The 15,580-nt window shown below is 37.9% G+C and overlaps 1 protein-coding gene across 2 annotated transcripts in view; it reads left to right on the forward strand.

The window, feature by feature from the left end:
- PEX7 (peroxisomal biogenesis factor 7) overlaps positions 1-15,580 on the forward strand; it is an 80,858-nt gene that overhangs the window by 34,035 nt on the left and 31,243 nt on the right. The window contains exon 8 of one of the 2 annotated variants that reach the window (XM_067542297.1): positions 1,397-1,452. The exons of the other annotated variant lie outside the window; for it this stretch is intronic. Coding sequence (XP_067398398.1) covers positions 1,397-1,452 — 56 coding nt within the window. The remainder of the gene's footprint in view (positions 1-1,396; positions 1,453-15,580) is intronic. 2 annotated transcript variants of the gene reach the window in all.

The following is a 15,580-nucleotide window of genomic DNA, read 5'->3' on the forward strand; positions in this document are numbered from 1 at the left end:
CAGGAGCCTGGCTAGCTTATTTTGGCTTGTAGAAATTGGGGTTTGCAGTGTCCTTCTCTCCCTCCCCCTGATTTGATCTTTAAGTCTCATGGTAGAGAAGAAGGTGGTAGAGAAGCTCATGGGAAGGGAGTCTTCATTAGCTGGAAACCCTGTATTGGGCAGGGGTACAGCAGAAAGCATAGAGAGAACATCGTCTTTGCTGACCTTACACTTTCTGCTAGCTGCACTTTCCAGTCCTTCTTGTGGATGCTAAGAGGAGAGCCCTGTACTGTGGACATGAGGCAGTTGAGGGGGAGTCCCACTTCCATTCACCTCCCTAGCAGGAAGGGGAGCCCTAAGCGCAGAGTCCCTCTGTACATCTTCCTTTGACAATCTAGGGAGATCTGCTGCATCAGGATTACCTGTCCATGGTGGGTTGGCAAGAAATATAGCTAGCAGATCAAGGGAATGCTTTTTGTCTCCTCTCCCAACACCGTCATGACAATTCCACTCTTTTTCCTCTCCCCCATCCCCACCTCCTCAATATTACATCTGAGGTTTGCAGGAACAGGTCTCTTCTCTGGCAGATCTTAGGACCATTTAAAAAAAGAAGAGGAAATTCTCTACCTTTTAAAGGTGAAGTAAATTCGCAGGTACATCAGTGATGTCTATTGCCTTTCCATAATTTGAGGTTTTTGTTAGAAATCTACAAAATTCCCTGTTAAGATGCCAGAGCTGAAGTGGGTGATTTTTATGCTGTTGCTCTTCCCTCTTTGTTGCAGTTTTTTGGGCATTCTCATCTCCACAGTCCATGCCAGAATTTAACCTATAATATGCTCTGCATTGTGGGAAAATGTATTCGGTTATTTTGTGTAACTGCCAGTTTTTAAACTTCACTCTAATCTTCTTAATTAATAAAGGAATTTCAGGACAAAATATGGACTTGGTGCCAGCAAAATCTATCTTATATGTTGTCTGAAGTGTGATACAAATTTGAGGATGTCTCAATGTAACTGAGCTGGAAAAACCAAAATGGTCGCACAGCTTTACTGAAACATTCTTTGTAGACTGAGAAGGCATTCAAGGTGTCAGTTTAGTAAAGTTTAATAGCTCTCCTATATAACTATCACAAAGGGAATATATAATGGAAAACCCTGTCAGATCCTTAATTTATAGTAGTGCAGCTGGGAACCACTATAATGAAATGGAATCCTACCAGTATAGTATAGCTGATTTCATATTGTTTAAAGCATAATTGCTAAACCTCAGTGGTTAAAGTAAGCAGCCTGTATTGTTACAGTGTGATGTGGTACTTTTCTAGGTAGTCTTAATAGTTATCTTTATTCTTTATTTCTAGGAAGTTGGTAAATATGTACCTAAGGTTTTTGCTTTAAGTACTTTTTTCTTTTTCTTGCAGTTTTCACCATTTCATGCAACTTTATTGGCCTCCTGCTCCTATGATTTTACTGTGAGGTACAGTGGCTTTTATTACATGCAAGTAGGAAGAAAATCTGTTTTGGATTGTGCCTCATATAGAAGAGATAGGGTGTGTTTGTTATGCTAATAGAAAAATGTTCTAAACTGGGCACACTTGTTTGTTGGGATTATTATTCATGCTTTCTATTTTCATGAGCTGGCTACAAATGCATGGATTCTTCTCTGTTTAAAGGTTAATTCAGTGGCCCTTTTTGAATGATATCTGTCCTGACAGATGCTGCTTGTGAACATTTTCCTACCATTCTGCTGAACATGATTTTGTCCAGTTGTGATGTGGTTTTTGATTAAGAAGGTAGCAGCAACCACTTCATTGAATGTATTTGGGTAGCTTATCTTACCTTTTTGTGATTTATTTGTATTTAAATCTGTTATGAAGGAAACCTCCACCCCCTTCCTCTCTTTATTTGAGGAAGCTCACTCTTGCAGGCTCTTTTTCAGTGCGTGTATCAAAGTTCTTCAGACATCACAGGCCATTGGACTTTCTTGATACTTTTAGGTTTGACTTTATTTAATTGTACAATACAGTAGAACTTCAGTAAGCATTACTTGACTAAATCAATAAAACTAATGCTGCTAGTAAGGATTTTATAAGAGGGCTGTAGAGAGGTGTCCTACTATAAGATGTATTAATTTATGATACTATATTATAAAGTACCATGCTAAATACTTAAATTTACCACTCAAAGGTGTGTTTTGGGGTGTAATTAATTTTTATGATATAAAGCAGATTGAAGATATTCTGTTTAGCTACTAGGGTTAGATCTCTCTCCCCCAGCCACTCTCCACACCCCAAATGACATGGTGGCAAGTTCTTCTATTTTCCAAAACCATTTCAAACGTAAGTGTTGCTTTAATTTAGATTTCAGGCTCTTTGGGTTCTGTTTTCATTGTAGTCTTGAGGGGAAGAGGGAAGCCTCCCAAAAATGACCACAATACAAATAATAAATAATTATATGTTCTGTACATCAGGGTGTTTTTTCTTTTTTTAAATAATAGCATTAGCCAGAGTCAACTCACTCCACTCAACTTCATGTTCCTAATCCCAGTATAGATTTCTCAACAGCCATTCTTAGCAATAATGGTATTAATGCAGCACTGAGCCACAATATTGTGTAAAGTTGCATCATGAGGCTGAGGTGTTCCAAATACTGGAAATTACAGCATATATCAGTGGTTCCCAACCTCTGACCTGAGGGCCAAAAGTGGCCCATGGGGGCTTTCAAAGTGGCCCGCAGCTCCCCTCCTGCTGGCTGCAGACCCAGGCGGAGTGTGTTGCCGTGGGGCTAAAAGACTGGTGCAGGCTCCTTGCTGCAGCCAAGGAGATGGGAGATCAGTGCTCCCCTCCCCCTGGTTGTAGCAGGGAGCACGGCAAAGTGCTCTGCCTAGGTCCATATGCACTGGGTTCCCTGCTGGAGCCAGAAGAAGGAGAGATCAGTGCTCCCCTCCCTCTGGCTCCAGCAGAGAGCAAAGCACTCTGCCTGAGTCCCTAGGTGCTGTGGTCACTGTTGGAGCCAGAGGAAGGGGAGCACTGATCTTCTGTCCCTCTGGCTGCAGAAGGGAGCTACGACCTTGGGACCCAGGTTGAGTACACAGGGCTACAGGATGTGTGAGGTTTCCCCACTGCAGCCAGGGGGACGGGAGATCAGCGAGAAGGCAGATTCTTTGCTGACCTCCTTGCATCTGACTGCTGTGTGGGGAAGGAGGCCCTGCTGGCAGAGACTGGTGGCCTTTCAGGGTTGTAAAAATGATATCTGTGGCCCTCAAGCCAAAAAGGTTGCAAACAATAGCGTGCGCAGCACATTTGATTAGGGTGTGCACCCAGGGAATCTTTATCAGGGGTACCAGCGTCAATTACACCAGCGGGCCACATTTAAATTTCCCACATGTGGAATTCTCGCCACGTACCACCCTCTGCTGAGAAATCTTGCGAAGAATGGGATTTCGGCGGCTGATCACGGGGCCTTCCTTTCCGCGGCAGCACCATTTCTCTTCCTGTCCGCAGACAAACTGCGCCCGCGCACAGTATTTTGGTGGCGGCGCAACCGGACCAAACATGAACAATTTATGGGACACACATACAAGGTTTTAATCCCCAGCATTAGTGTGCGCCAGGGCACACCCGGCACACCTCGTGCGCACGCCTATGGTTGGGAATCACTGGTATATATTGAAACCACTTTACAGCAAGACCATGTTGGTGTGCTTGCAATGCTGTAGTTTTATAGAGAGGTTTTATATTTTTAATACTTTTTAAGTCATTAAGCTGTTACCACATATTTTTAATAAAAATATTATGAAGAAAATAAGTTATGTGACATCAAAATATATAATAATTTACAAACCCATTCTGTCAGAACAAAAGAAATTAAGGACTAAGAGAGAGGGGCGGAAAATATGTACAGTCCAGAATATCAGGGCAATGTAATACAGCAAGCCTTTTAGTTACTGTATGCACTTATATAGAAATTGTCTCAAGGCAGGGACAGGAGAGAGAAGAGAGGATAAAGAAAACAATTCAGTGTAGGGTGGAGTCACCTTGCAGATACTCTACCAAGTAAAAACTAACATCACTTAATGTATAGATACATTTAATCATCTCTCACAGAAGAAGAGAAAACCAAGACTCATACAGGAAGAGTGGGATATATGAGCTTGAAAAAGAAACCTAGATTCTAGGTTGTAAAGAGTGATAGAGACTTGATCTAGAATATCACATAGCCCAGCGCAAGTTCCTGCAATGTAGGAGATACAAGTTCAAATCCCTTCTCCATGTTAAGCAAAGGGAAGAACTGAACCTGTGGGTCTCACATTCCAGGTGAGTACTCTAGCCACTGGGTTAAAACTTATAAGGAGGGCAGGGTATCACCATCACCACCTCCTCTCCCGATTTTGTGCATCTAGTCATCCTTTGCTTTTGTTAAAATGCCCCAAGTGCAAAATTTAAAATAAAGTAAAATGAAGTATATCATTTGACCTGACTTGCAATGCTTTCCAACTTCTTATTTTTCTGAGAAACTTTTTAAAAATTTAAAAAATAAAAAAGTTTGGTTTGACACAAAACAGAACTTTTTTCAATTTTTTTAATTGCCAGCGAATAGAGAAATCCATTATTTGTCTAGTTCAATATACTTTGAGACATTACAAGTAAATCTGTTTGAGTTGAGATATTTTAAAACTAAGCAATCCAGTACCCTATGACTTTTGTTTTCCTCTAAACAATTTTAAGAGAATCATGCAGACTCTCCCAACTTCACATTTAGTTAAAATCACAAATCTTATGAATAAATTACGTTGAAGAAATTATTTTTAGGATTAATGGTGACTTTTTCATGTTAACTTCATAACAGAAAGTTTCTTCAGCAACAGAAGATGAATTATCTTCAGAGAATTACATGAATTGCCCTCTTTCAAAAAGTCTGCCATATCCTATTTCTTTAGATGGGACTTTGGCCAGAGACTTCCTTTGTGATGATGGCCATTTCCTCTGTTCATCTGCTTCTTCCAGTGCACTCTGTGCCTGCTGACAGCACAGAGTGCTACCATCTTCCCTCAGGGCATCTTGGCTGTACTCCCATTGGGAACTAGAGGAGGCAGTGGCCATTTTGAAAGAGGGCATCTTAAATGTGAGGACAGCCTGTGTGGCCTGAGAACAATAGGAGATGGTGGACAAGGGAATTGTTCTTTGAGTTTCTTTGAAGGAAAAGATTTTATGCACTGGCCTCTGCTGACAGACAAACCTTCAATTATGAAAAATAACCAAAAATAGCCATTCGACTTTATTTATTTTCAAAAACCACCCATTGCACCAGAGCTCCTCAATGGGGAATGTGCAAGGGAGAGGGAAAATGGGTTGTACTTTCCTTAGCATTTCTGTAGCATGAAAAGCAACTGGAAACCCAGCTTACGTGTTTTATGTTCTGGCTGCCCTGCACTACTTCATTGGTGACATAAAATAGTCAGAGCATACTTGTGAAGCTGTCCCTAAAAATTAAAAATAAATTGTTAAGCCAATGCTACATATTTAAATTATTAGAAAAATACATCATAACAGTCTTTTTTGTTTAGTGTTTATGTATGAAATTTTTAATAAAAAAGAAGGAAATTTCTAGACAAATATGTTAAGGTTATGGTTAAGAGAGTACATATCATGAATTTAGGTTATTACAGGAATATTAAAAATTATCCCCAAAGTAAGCATTATAAACCAGAAAATTCATAATTAAGGTTCAACTTGAGAAGTCCTAACGCATTATGATATGAAAATGCATTTTTAGGGCACCCAAACAACTTTGACTTACCCTTACTTTTGACACTATGAGGGGGGAAAATGTGTCTTAAAAATCAGTTTAATGTGATTAGATTAAATCACAACTTTTTGAGGGAACGTATTGATTGAGTCAAAATCTTAACAGGAAATTATCAAAACATTTTGTTTGGATAAGATCAAAGTGTTTCCTTTTGACTTTATCATTTTGATTATATTGTATTTCAAACGCTTTGACTTTTATATTGTATAATAGTCTAAATGAGATGTTTTCATAAAATTGAAACAACGTATGTTCAGAATATTTCCTTTGATGGAAAAATTCTGAGACTTTAAGTTTTCATCACAATTTGGGACATAACCAAATTTTAAAAACTTAGAATTTCCAAAGGGATAGAAATTCTTTCTTTTGACCAGCACTATAATAAAGGGTAAAACATTGCAGATGTTTTGGTTTTACGTGTGAATTTCATAGTTTACATGGCTGCAGTTTAGGGATTATCCTTGGTGCCTGAATTGTAGTCTCTAAAGACCCAATTTTACTAAACTAATTTTTTTATTCCAAAGACTTATATCTACTCAGTCCCTAGACTTTTGTCCTTCTTTCTACTTTACACTATGTACTTATCCCTGATTAACTAAGCCTCCAAAACTTGGAATCATTTTATTGCCAGAACTTGCAGATATTTTCCTTCATCAAAGTATTCCCCTTTCTTACATTAGTCCTTTTTGTAGGTTGCATAAATATAGGGGGGAAGTGGGTTTCTTTTTTTACACAAGGAAAAATATATTTATGATTTGCCAAACTGTTACCCGAGAGCATAGTGATTGTCTGGTTTCACCCACATAGTTGTTATCAGGGCATGTAGTGCACTGAATGCGGTACACCACATGTTGTGAAAAGCATGTGTAAGATCCAGGGGACTTGAAAGGTGTTTTGGTCATTGTAGCAGTATAGATATGTCTGCAAGCTTTGCATATGTTCTTGCAGGGTCTGGTGCCGTTTTGAGTTGGTATGTCCTAGTCTCTGGGGAGCTTGCTTCTGATGATGATGTTGGGAGGTTGTTTGAAGGCTAGAAATGGGGGTCTAGGAAAGATTCTTTCAAGGTGTGGTCTCCACTGAATGTGAGTTGTAGTTGTTTGATGATACCTCGTATGGATTCCAATGAGGAATGGTAGGTGACAACTAGGTATTTGCAGTTGGAGAGGGTTTTATTTCTGTATTGAAGCAGGTTCTCTTGGGTTATTTGGGTGGCCCTTTTCATGATGTGATCTACTTCTCTGGTGGAGTGTCCTTGTTTGGTGAAGGCATTTTTAAGCGAGTTAAGGTGTATATCTCAAACTTTCTCAGAGCATATTCTGTAGTATCTGAGTTCCTGGCTGTAAATAACAGATTTCTTGGTGTGTTTGCAGTGGTTACTGGATCTATGAAGGTAGGTGTGGTGATTCTTAGGTTTCTTATATATAGTTGTTGTGTGTAGGGTTCCATTGTTGATACTGTTTGTGATGTTCAGGAAGTTCATGCTAGTGTAGGAGTGTTCCAGAGAGAGTTTAATAGATGCGTGGTGATTGTTGAAGTTGTGGTGGAAATCTATGAAGGAGTTTAAACTGTCTGTCCAGAGGATGAAAATACCATCAATATATTTCAGCCATATCATTGGTTTTGTGGTGCATTTGTCTAGAAATTCTTCTTCAAGGTGGCCCATGAAGACACTGGCATATTGGGGAGCCATCCTAGTATCCATGGCTGTTCCCATAGCTTGGACAGTGTTTATTGTTGAATGTAAAATTGTGGTGGATGAGGATGAAATGGATACATTAGATGACAATTTCTGAAGTTTTCACAGTTACTGTTGCCATATCTGCCAAAGACTTCCATTAAGGAACTAGCTCTGTCAAATCTTTTTAGGACCTACCTCAAGTACTCAGCAGCCAATTCATCGAATGTGTGGAATTTGCCTCCAGACATCATGTGTATGACAGCCATGGCATCTCTGATGAACAGTGTGGTTTCTTTGTTTCATGCTCTGGCTCATGGATTCTTTCAGCTTGAGCTTTCAGCAGATGCCCTAATTTAACTTTGTCTGTTCTTCTCATTGTTCCATCAGCATGGAAGAGGGACATAAGCACAGGTCTTATTGGGTGACTAAGAATAGTTGCAATTGAAACATCTCTATATCTTGATAAGGATAGGCCTCTGAAGAAAATAATTTCTGGACTGATAGCTGCTGTGGTTGTGGCTCTCTTGACAGACTTAATTTTGGTGGTTTTGGCCATGTTAGCAAATGTTCTGATGATGTCAGATTTCTTAACTGTGTTGAAGAATTTGTGTCCTATCAGAATCAAGTGCATCTCTCATGAATATCTCCATTTAGTCTTCAGCAATATTTGTTATTTTTACTAGAAACTCTTGTACATTTTGGTATTATATGCAGTCCAGTAGATATGTTGATAAACACCTCTGGTTGTGATTCAGGGTCAATTGGGTTTGTTATATAGTTGACCAATTAGTAACGTGCTCTTCTTTCATCTTCAGTGCAGAGGCAAGAACTTGTTTGTAGATTTTATCTTCACAGCATCTCATTAGGCCACTTCTTTCTCTCATAGCTTTTGCATATTCATAATATGAAGCTATGTATTGTCATCTCTGACACTAATACTGACCTGTGCGTAAGTGTCGCTAAATTAAAAAGCTAGTCTCCAGAATATTTCAAAAGGTAGTTCTGCATGCATAGACGATTACAAATTAAAACCTTCTACCAGGCAGACTGTATACTACATTGTACATACAAAAGCTTACAAATGGAGAAGAATTACGTTAGGAATTCACATACATTTATGAATTTCCCACTATACTGTACAAATTATGGATATGCAATCTACTGTTACAGGTGCACAACCTTAAGTGTAAGACTGATCTGGTCAGCAAATGTCAATTGAAAATATATAAAACTATGATCAGTTGTCAGATACTTTGAGAATTAAAATATGTAATGTGAAAACATTTCATGTTAGTATATTGCAAAATATTGATATTCGCCATTTTTCCCACATGCTATACAGCTTTGTTTCTGGTGGGGGAAGGGGAGCTTCACCATACAAAATCAATAAAAATGATATATAATGTGGGTGGATACATTAAACTAAAAAAATTGCCCTTTTTGGAGAATTGTTGCATGTCTGTTATGTATTAATAAATACATTGCACACTTTTTTAAAATATAAAAACTGGAGGCCATTTTGACATCTGGTCTGGGGGATTCCAGTCCATTTAAATGGAATGGAGTTGCATTCCTGTGCATCAGAAAAAAATTGTCCTTGAGGGTTGTTGGAGTTTTGGATGTGGAGATATCACCCTTTGCAAAATTGTTTGTCTGAATTTTATATCAGAAATATGGATACAGAAGTTTGTCTCCAAACAGAACTTTAGTACAGTGATTAATTCCACTACTCATCAACTAGTGGTGATAAAGATACCTAACTTGTTGATTTGGTGTGAGGGTTTTGTTTTGTTTTGGGGGAAGGGGAATGTATCTATCTGCCTACCTTGTATTTCTGAATTTATAAAAATATGGCAAGCAAGAGATTTACATTGTTAAATGTTTCTGTCCCAGCACAATTCTCAGTCTTTGTGAAGAATTTGTCAAGTTCAGCAAAACTATCGTTTTGTATTGAGAGGTTAGCCATTTAAAGAGTGTAGTAAAACTAAATCTGCCATGACTGTAGTTGTCATATGTCATTTAAAATACCTTCTGTAGGAGGAGGAGAGATTACAAATTAAGGATGAATAACTAACCCTCTAGTGAGTTGGGTTAAAGCTATCATGTGCTGTTCTAATTTAAGGCTAATGGTTCAGATATCATTTAGTACTAATTTTTCATAATTGCTATATACATTTTAATCTAAGCACAAAGTTCTTTGATATAATACATGTACATGGATAAGAGAGGTTATGATTTCAGAGCCGCAATTTTTGCTAATTAAATTTTTGAGTTTTGCTCAGTCCAGTCACCACTCAGAATTTGAGCATCCTCATTTAATGGACAATATAATTCTTATAACAGTTGGGAAAATGCTCTTTTGAAAAAAGATGCTCTTGGGTGTGAACTGTGTTGTACTAAGTGCCTAGTTATGGTGTTGGCTTTTTATTAATTATTAAGCGCTATCACTGTGCACAGAATTGGCTTCAGCCATTAAAATGTACTAGATATAAAGTAATACAGCACAGTTCATTGTTTTAAAAGTGACCTATAGAATAGCATAACTTGAGTATTATATTCTGAAAAACAGTGTGTGGGGGGTATTCAACACATTGTTAGTAACTTCAAAATCTTCTCCATGACCTGTCATAATTTACTTGCTCCCATCATGTCACGATAGCCCATTATGCGGTCTGCTAGTCATGTCACACTCATCATTAAAGGGAGCATACAGGGGAAAGCAAGTTTGTATGTTCTTTAATATTCCACATCTTTCTACATTCTTAAATATTTTATAGCCTAAGGGGTGTTAAATATGTTTGATAAAACTTTAGGGCACTATGCCCTATAGGAGAACCTAGGGGTTTACCGTACCCATATAGGCAGTCTGCTGTTTACTTAAGGCACCCTGCACCTATTAACATGGCATTCTTCAAAAATGCTTCAGAGGACAATTCTTACCCCAAAAAAAGTCTGATCTGCTCTTAGCCAAAAATTCATAAAACATGGGGAGGGACAAATGGAAATCTGAACAGGATGATTGCAATAGACTGGGAATAACTTCTTATAAATAGGACTTCTTAGTATAAATATGGACCTCCTTGTGTGCATGTCACTGTGTGGTGCAAATATTAAAAACAGTTTAGACATTGATCACTCTTTTTTTATGTTTGAACACATCTTTCATCTTACCTCTTCAAACCGTTTTTAAACCTTTTCAAACTAATTTTGATCTGAAGGTTTGAAACAACATGAATATTTCAAACCAGCAAGGTTGAAACATTATTTTTAGGCTTTACTTTATCTACTACATAAATAGTTGCTAATGTTTCTTTAAACTGATTTTGTGCTCTATTGATGATCCAAAGTTTGGGTGACGTAAAGCGCTTTGTAATCTGCATTGTCTTCCAATATGTTTTCAGGTTCAAATGGAAGTGTTGAGTGTAATTTGTAGTCCTCTAGTTACTTAAGACGTTGGTTATGTTAGGGTATGTCTACACTGCCATTAGACATCTGCGGCTGGCCCATGCAAGCTGACTCAGTTTAAGGGGTTGTATAATTGCAAAGTAGACATTTGGTCTACACTGCGATTAGAAAGCCAATTAGCCTGAGCCCTGCAAACCTGAATCAGCTGGCATGGGCCATCCAAGGGTTTTTAACTGCAGCGTAGACGTACTCTTAGAGATTGATTCTTCCTTGTGATACTGCAGTGGGTGTTATCAGCTAAGACATTCAAACTTACAAGATTGCATTCTTCAGGGGCTTCCTTTTCACTTAGTCTTCAGAAGAGGATGCTACATGCGTCAATGGGGATTAGGAATTTATCTTGTAAAAAAGAAAAAAATGAATTTTAGACTCATAGATTTCATAGTCTTTAATTCCAGAAGTGACCATCATACTAATCTAGTCTGACCTCCTGCACATTGCAGGCCACAGAACCTCACCCACCCACTCCTATAATAGACCCATAACCTCTGACTGAGTTACTGAAGTTCTCAAATCATGATTTATAGACTTCAAATTACAGATAATCCACCACTTGTACTAAACCAACAAATGGCCCGTGCCCCATGCTGCAGAGGAAGGCAAAAACTCAGGGTCTCTGCCAATCTGACCTGAGGGAAAATTCTTTCCCTACCCCAGATAAGGCAGTCAGTTGAACCCTGAGCATTTCAGCAAGACCCAATAGTCGGACACCAGGAAAGAATTTTCTATAGTACCTCAGAGCCGTCCCTATCTAGTGTCCCATCACCAGCCATAGGGGATATTTGCTACTAGCAGTCACAGATTGCTTATATACCATCGTAGGCAGTCTCATCCTACCATGCCCTCCATAAACTTTTGAAGCTCAGTCTTGAAGCCAGTTAGTTTTTTTGCCCCCCACCCCCCCTCCCCGCTTCCCTTATAAGGTTGTTCCAGAATGTAAAGCATTTAAAGATAGTCATGCAATACACTTACATAAATTAAATTAAATAACTTGTTAGTGATCTCCTCTTAAAGTCAATCAGTACTCAACACTTCTTGAGTTAAAATTTCTAATGTGATCAAAGCCACTGAACTTGTAGTAGTACTGGTTTACCTTGAAACACTTTGCAGAGATGATGTACGCAATAAAATGGCTATCAGTAAGATATATTTAGTTCTTTGCAACAGAGGCATACATCCATAAATACACTCTTAAAGCTGGCCCAATACCAGCTTAATTCCTTTCTTTAATTTATCAACCCTCAGTTTAGGTGTTGGTGTGCAGTGTCTGTGCCTAATGTGTTGGGGAAGGGAGGAGTTATTGTGAAATGATGCCAAAAAACCATAAAATACTGATTCCGGTTAAAGCTGCAACTGAAATATTAAAGATTAATTTTGATGGAACAAAAGTTTATAAATGGGTTCATCTCAGTGAGTCCTGGAAAATTTCATATAGGGCAGTGTGTGGTTTCTGATTTTTTAACAACTCAAAAAGTGCTGAAACTCACCTTTAATTAAAGTTGATTTTTTCTGACACCTCTCAGAAAGAATCCATGGGACCAGAAGAAAGTTGAATTTTGATGTAGCATGTGTTAGAGATGGGCTAGAGTCAAACTCCTACAGTCAAATACTCAGAACATTGATGAAGCTTAGATCTAAATCTGAATTTTGTAGTTGGCCTTTGTTTTTCTAACAGCCTAATCTGAAGTCTGTATCCAACTCTGAATTTTGTGGCTTAAATTTAGTGTTTGTGTATGATTTACACACACAAACAGTAGTAGTAGTTGTAGTTTATAGTTTGATTTCTCATGACACCTACATGAATTCAGCAGAATATTGTGTGTACACATAAATACATACAAACATACTATTCTGCCCAGTATACGTAGAAGTCACAAGAAATCTCAAATTACTAGTACACTTACTATCTCCTATTTTTGTCTGTCTAGTTGGGTAGTGGGATTGGTGGATGACTGTCTATCTGTTGATTCATAATACACATGTTCACTGTTCCTTTCTAATCATTTGTCTACCTTATGAGCATGCACAGTCATTTTGGTGATATTTGCAAGTGGTGATGCTGTAAATGCTATAGACTTATTAAAAAGTTATTAGCACACATCTGTGCACAGTATTTCTGTTCTTTCATTTGTAGTGTGAAAGTAAACATTTTGACACACACACTCACATATAACATTAGCTTAATTTATGTAAATTCCATGGATTAATTCCTGCCTACGTGTAGTGCTGTTCTCTGAGGTCAAGTTTATTACAGAGACTGAGATGGAATCTTTTTTTTTAAACTTGGAAAATATTGGTTGTAGGAATTTCTCCTTAATATAATTCAGTAATTCAACCTCACAAGTAGATAGGAGATCATCAGCCATCTGTGAATATGAAATTTCTGTTACAGTGAATGGCCACTATAACATTATAGGAAAATACAATCCAGAATGCTTGTATTTTCTATATGTTTCTGTTTCCTTAAATATTATTAATATCCAGCTAAAAACTGACAGATGGTGAAGGTCTTATAAATGGGTTATTTCTGAACTATACCAACATCTGAAATAACCTTTCTTGTGGAAAGTGTATCAAGTTTGCTTATATAAATAGAAAATATGGGGTTTTGTCTTTGTAGCTGTTACCTCTGTGTTTGTGATACTGATACATTAAAATCTTTCACTTTGGCCCTGTCTGCATTAGGAAAATAACCTTGTTTCAGTGAAGGGTAGGGCAGGCTTTCTTTAATGTGCATATGAAGAAATTAGAAGTGTTCACAGGCGTAGGCTACAGTGTTTTTTGTAGGCCAGAGACACTCAGCTCTTCTATTTTACCCGACTTAATCAATTCAACTGAATGCATTGCTCAGTTTTTTCGTAAAGACTAGGGCATGGATCACTATGGACTTGTTGAAGCTCAATCTGGAAAGGACTAGAGTGATTCTGGTAGGATGGGCAAATGCCTGCAAGATATGATGAGGACCATATCTACCCTTAAATTGAGGGTTTCCGTCCTCCATTAATTCCTCAAGATCACAATCTGGGGATTATGTTCAATCTCTGCCTGTAGATAAATGAGTGTATAGCAGCAGCATAGCATCTCTTTCATATGTGTGGTGAAGAGATTGTGGTCATTTCTGTCAGATGCTGACCATACCACTCTGTTCCACACCTTTGTCTCCTCAAGAGAAGACTCTTGCATTATGCTATACATGGGGCTACACCTTGCATCAGCTCAAGGCTGAAACTAGTGTATCTGCTTGCTTAAGTGGAATTTCTCACCCACATCTCTTCTTAAAGTCAAATTGATTTCTTTGTGACAGGAGCCATCTTTTAATTGTGTGTACAGCACCTAGCACAATGACCTTGATAGGGGCCTCTAGGCACTATCATAATTCAAATACTAATTTTCTCAGTGGAGACAGGGCCTTAGAAAATGCTGTAGAAGGGAATTATTGTGAATTCTATCTTTCAAGTAAATAGTAAAGATCCCAGTGAAGCTTTAAAAAAATCTAAAAATATTAAAGAATTGAAGAGACACTATCAAGGTTGTTAGCAACTAATTTCCCTTAAAAGTTGTCCCATGTTGTATACATTGCCTGAAGAATTCCAATTTAACTTTTCTTAAGTCTGTCTTTAATGCAGCACAAAACACATTTACTATGAACCTCATTATCAAGACACTGACTCACGCATCTGATGACAGGAGACAGTGTTAAATGAGCAGATCAATTACAGTGGTATACACTAAATCCTGTAATTGTGTGAGTGATTTACTTTGTATTACAATACAATGCATAGTAAGTCAATTAAAAATAATTAGCACTGTAGCAAAAATTATTTTAGAAGAAATGGACATCAACAGAGTCCATAAAGAAAAATATTGATGGTTGGGTGAACACAGACGTGAGGAGAACAATTGCAAAACAAACTTTCTTGGACCTGATTCTCTAGGATTTGGCACTCAAAATAATTTTACATGTTTCTTTGCTTCTGTTGAAGATACTCATTTGAATAAGGGTTTTCATCATTGTTGTTAAGCTTCATCATCTTGATCGTGTAGTGAAATTATCCTGTATTTGGTATATATCTCAAACTATTTCTTGGAGTAAATCCATTGGCTTCAGCAGGGTTACAACAGGAATGAATTTGGCACTGAGATCAGTGCAAACTCAAAGAAAAGGCTGTCATGCAATGCAGAAACAAATCTTCCTTTTATGTACAACTGACTTTGGACAATTACATAATGAGGGAAAGGTGGAATTATGAAAAACACATGTAGTGCAGTAATATCTGAAATGTGCTAAATGCTGTATAGACACAGATCATGACAAGGTCCTTACCTTGAACAGCTTGCAACCTAAATAGACCGCCAAAACAGGTAGGATGAGTGAAAGGGATACAGCATACAAGCAAACTAGTCTGAATGATGATTGGCACGTGTTACCAACCATCACGTGCAGTGGTTCCTAACCTTTTTGGCTCGAGGGCCACAAACATAATTTCTACAACCCTGAAGGGCCTCCAGTCTAACAACTCATAAAAAATGTATTGACATATACACCGTTAAGGACTACAAATCACTACATATTTAAAGTAAGCATTTTATGCTACTGTGTTCATTTTTACATTCACTATTTTACACCTACGAATTACTCACAGTATGTCTCTCA

The sequence above is a fragment of the Emydura macquarii genome, unplaced genomic scaffold (genome assembly GCF_026122565.2).
Source record: "Emydura macquarii macquarii isolate MOO-44397 ecotype Brisbane River unplaced genomic scaffold, CSIRO-AGI_Emac_v2 contig_705, whole genome shotgun sequence".
Lineage (NCBI taxonomy): Eukaryota > Metazoa > Chordata > Testudines > Chelidae > Emydura > Emydura macquarii.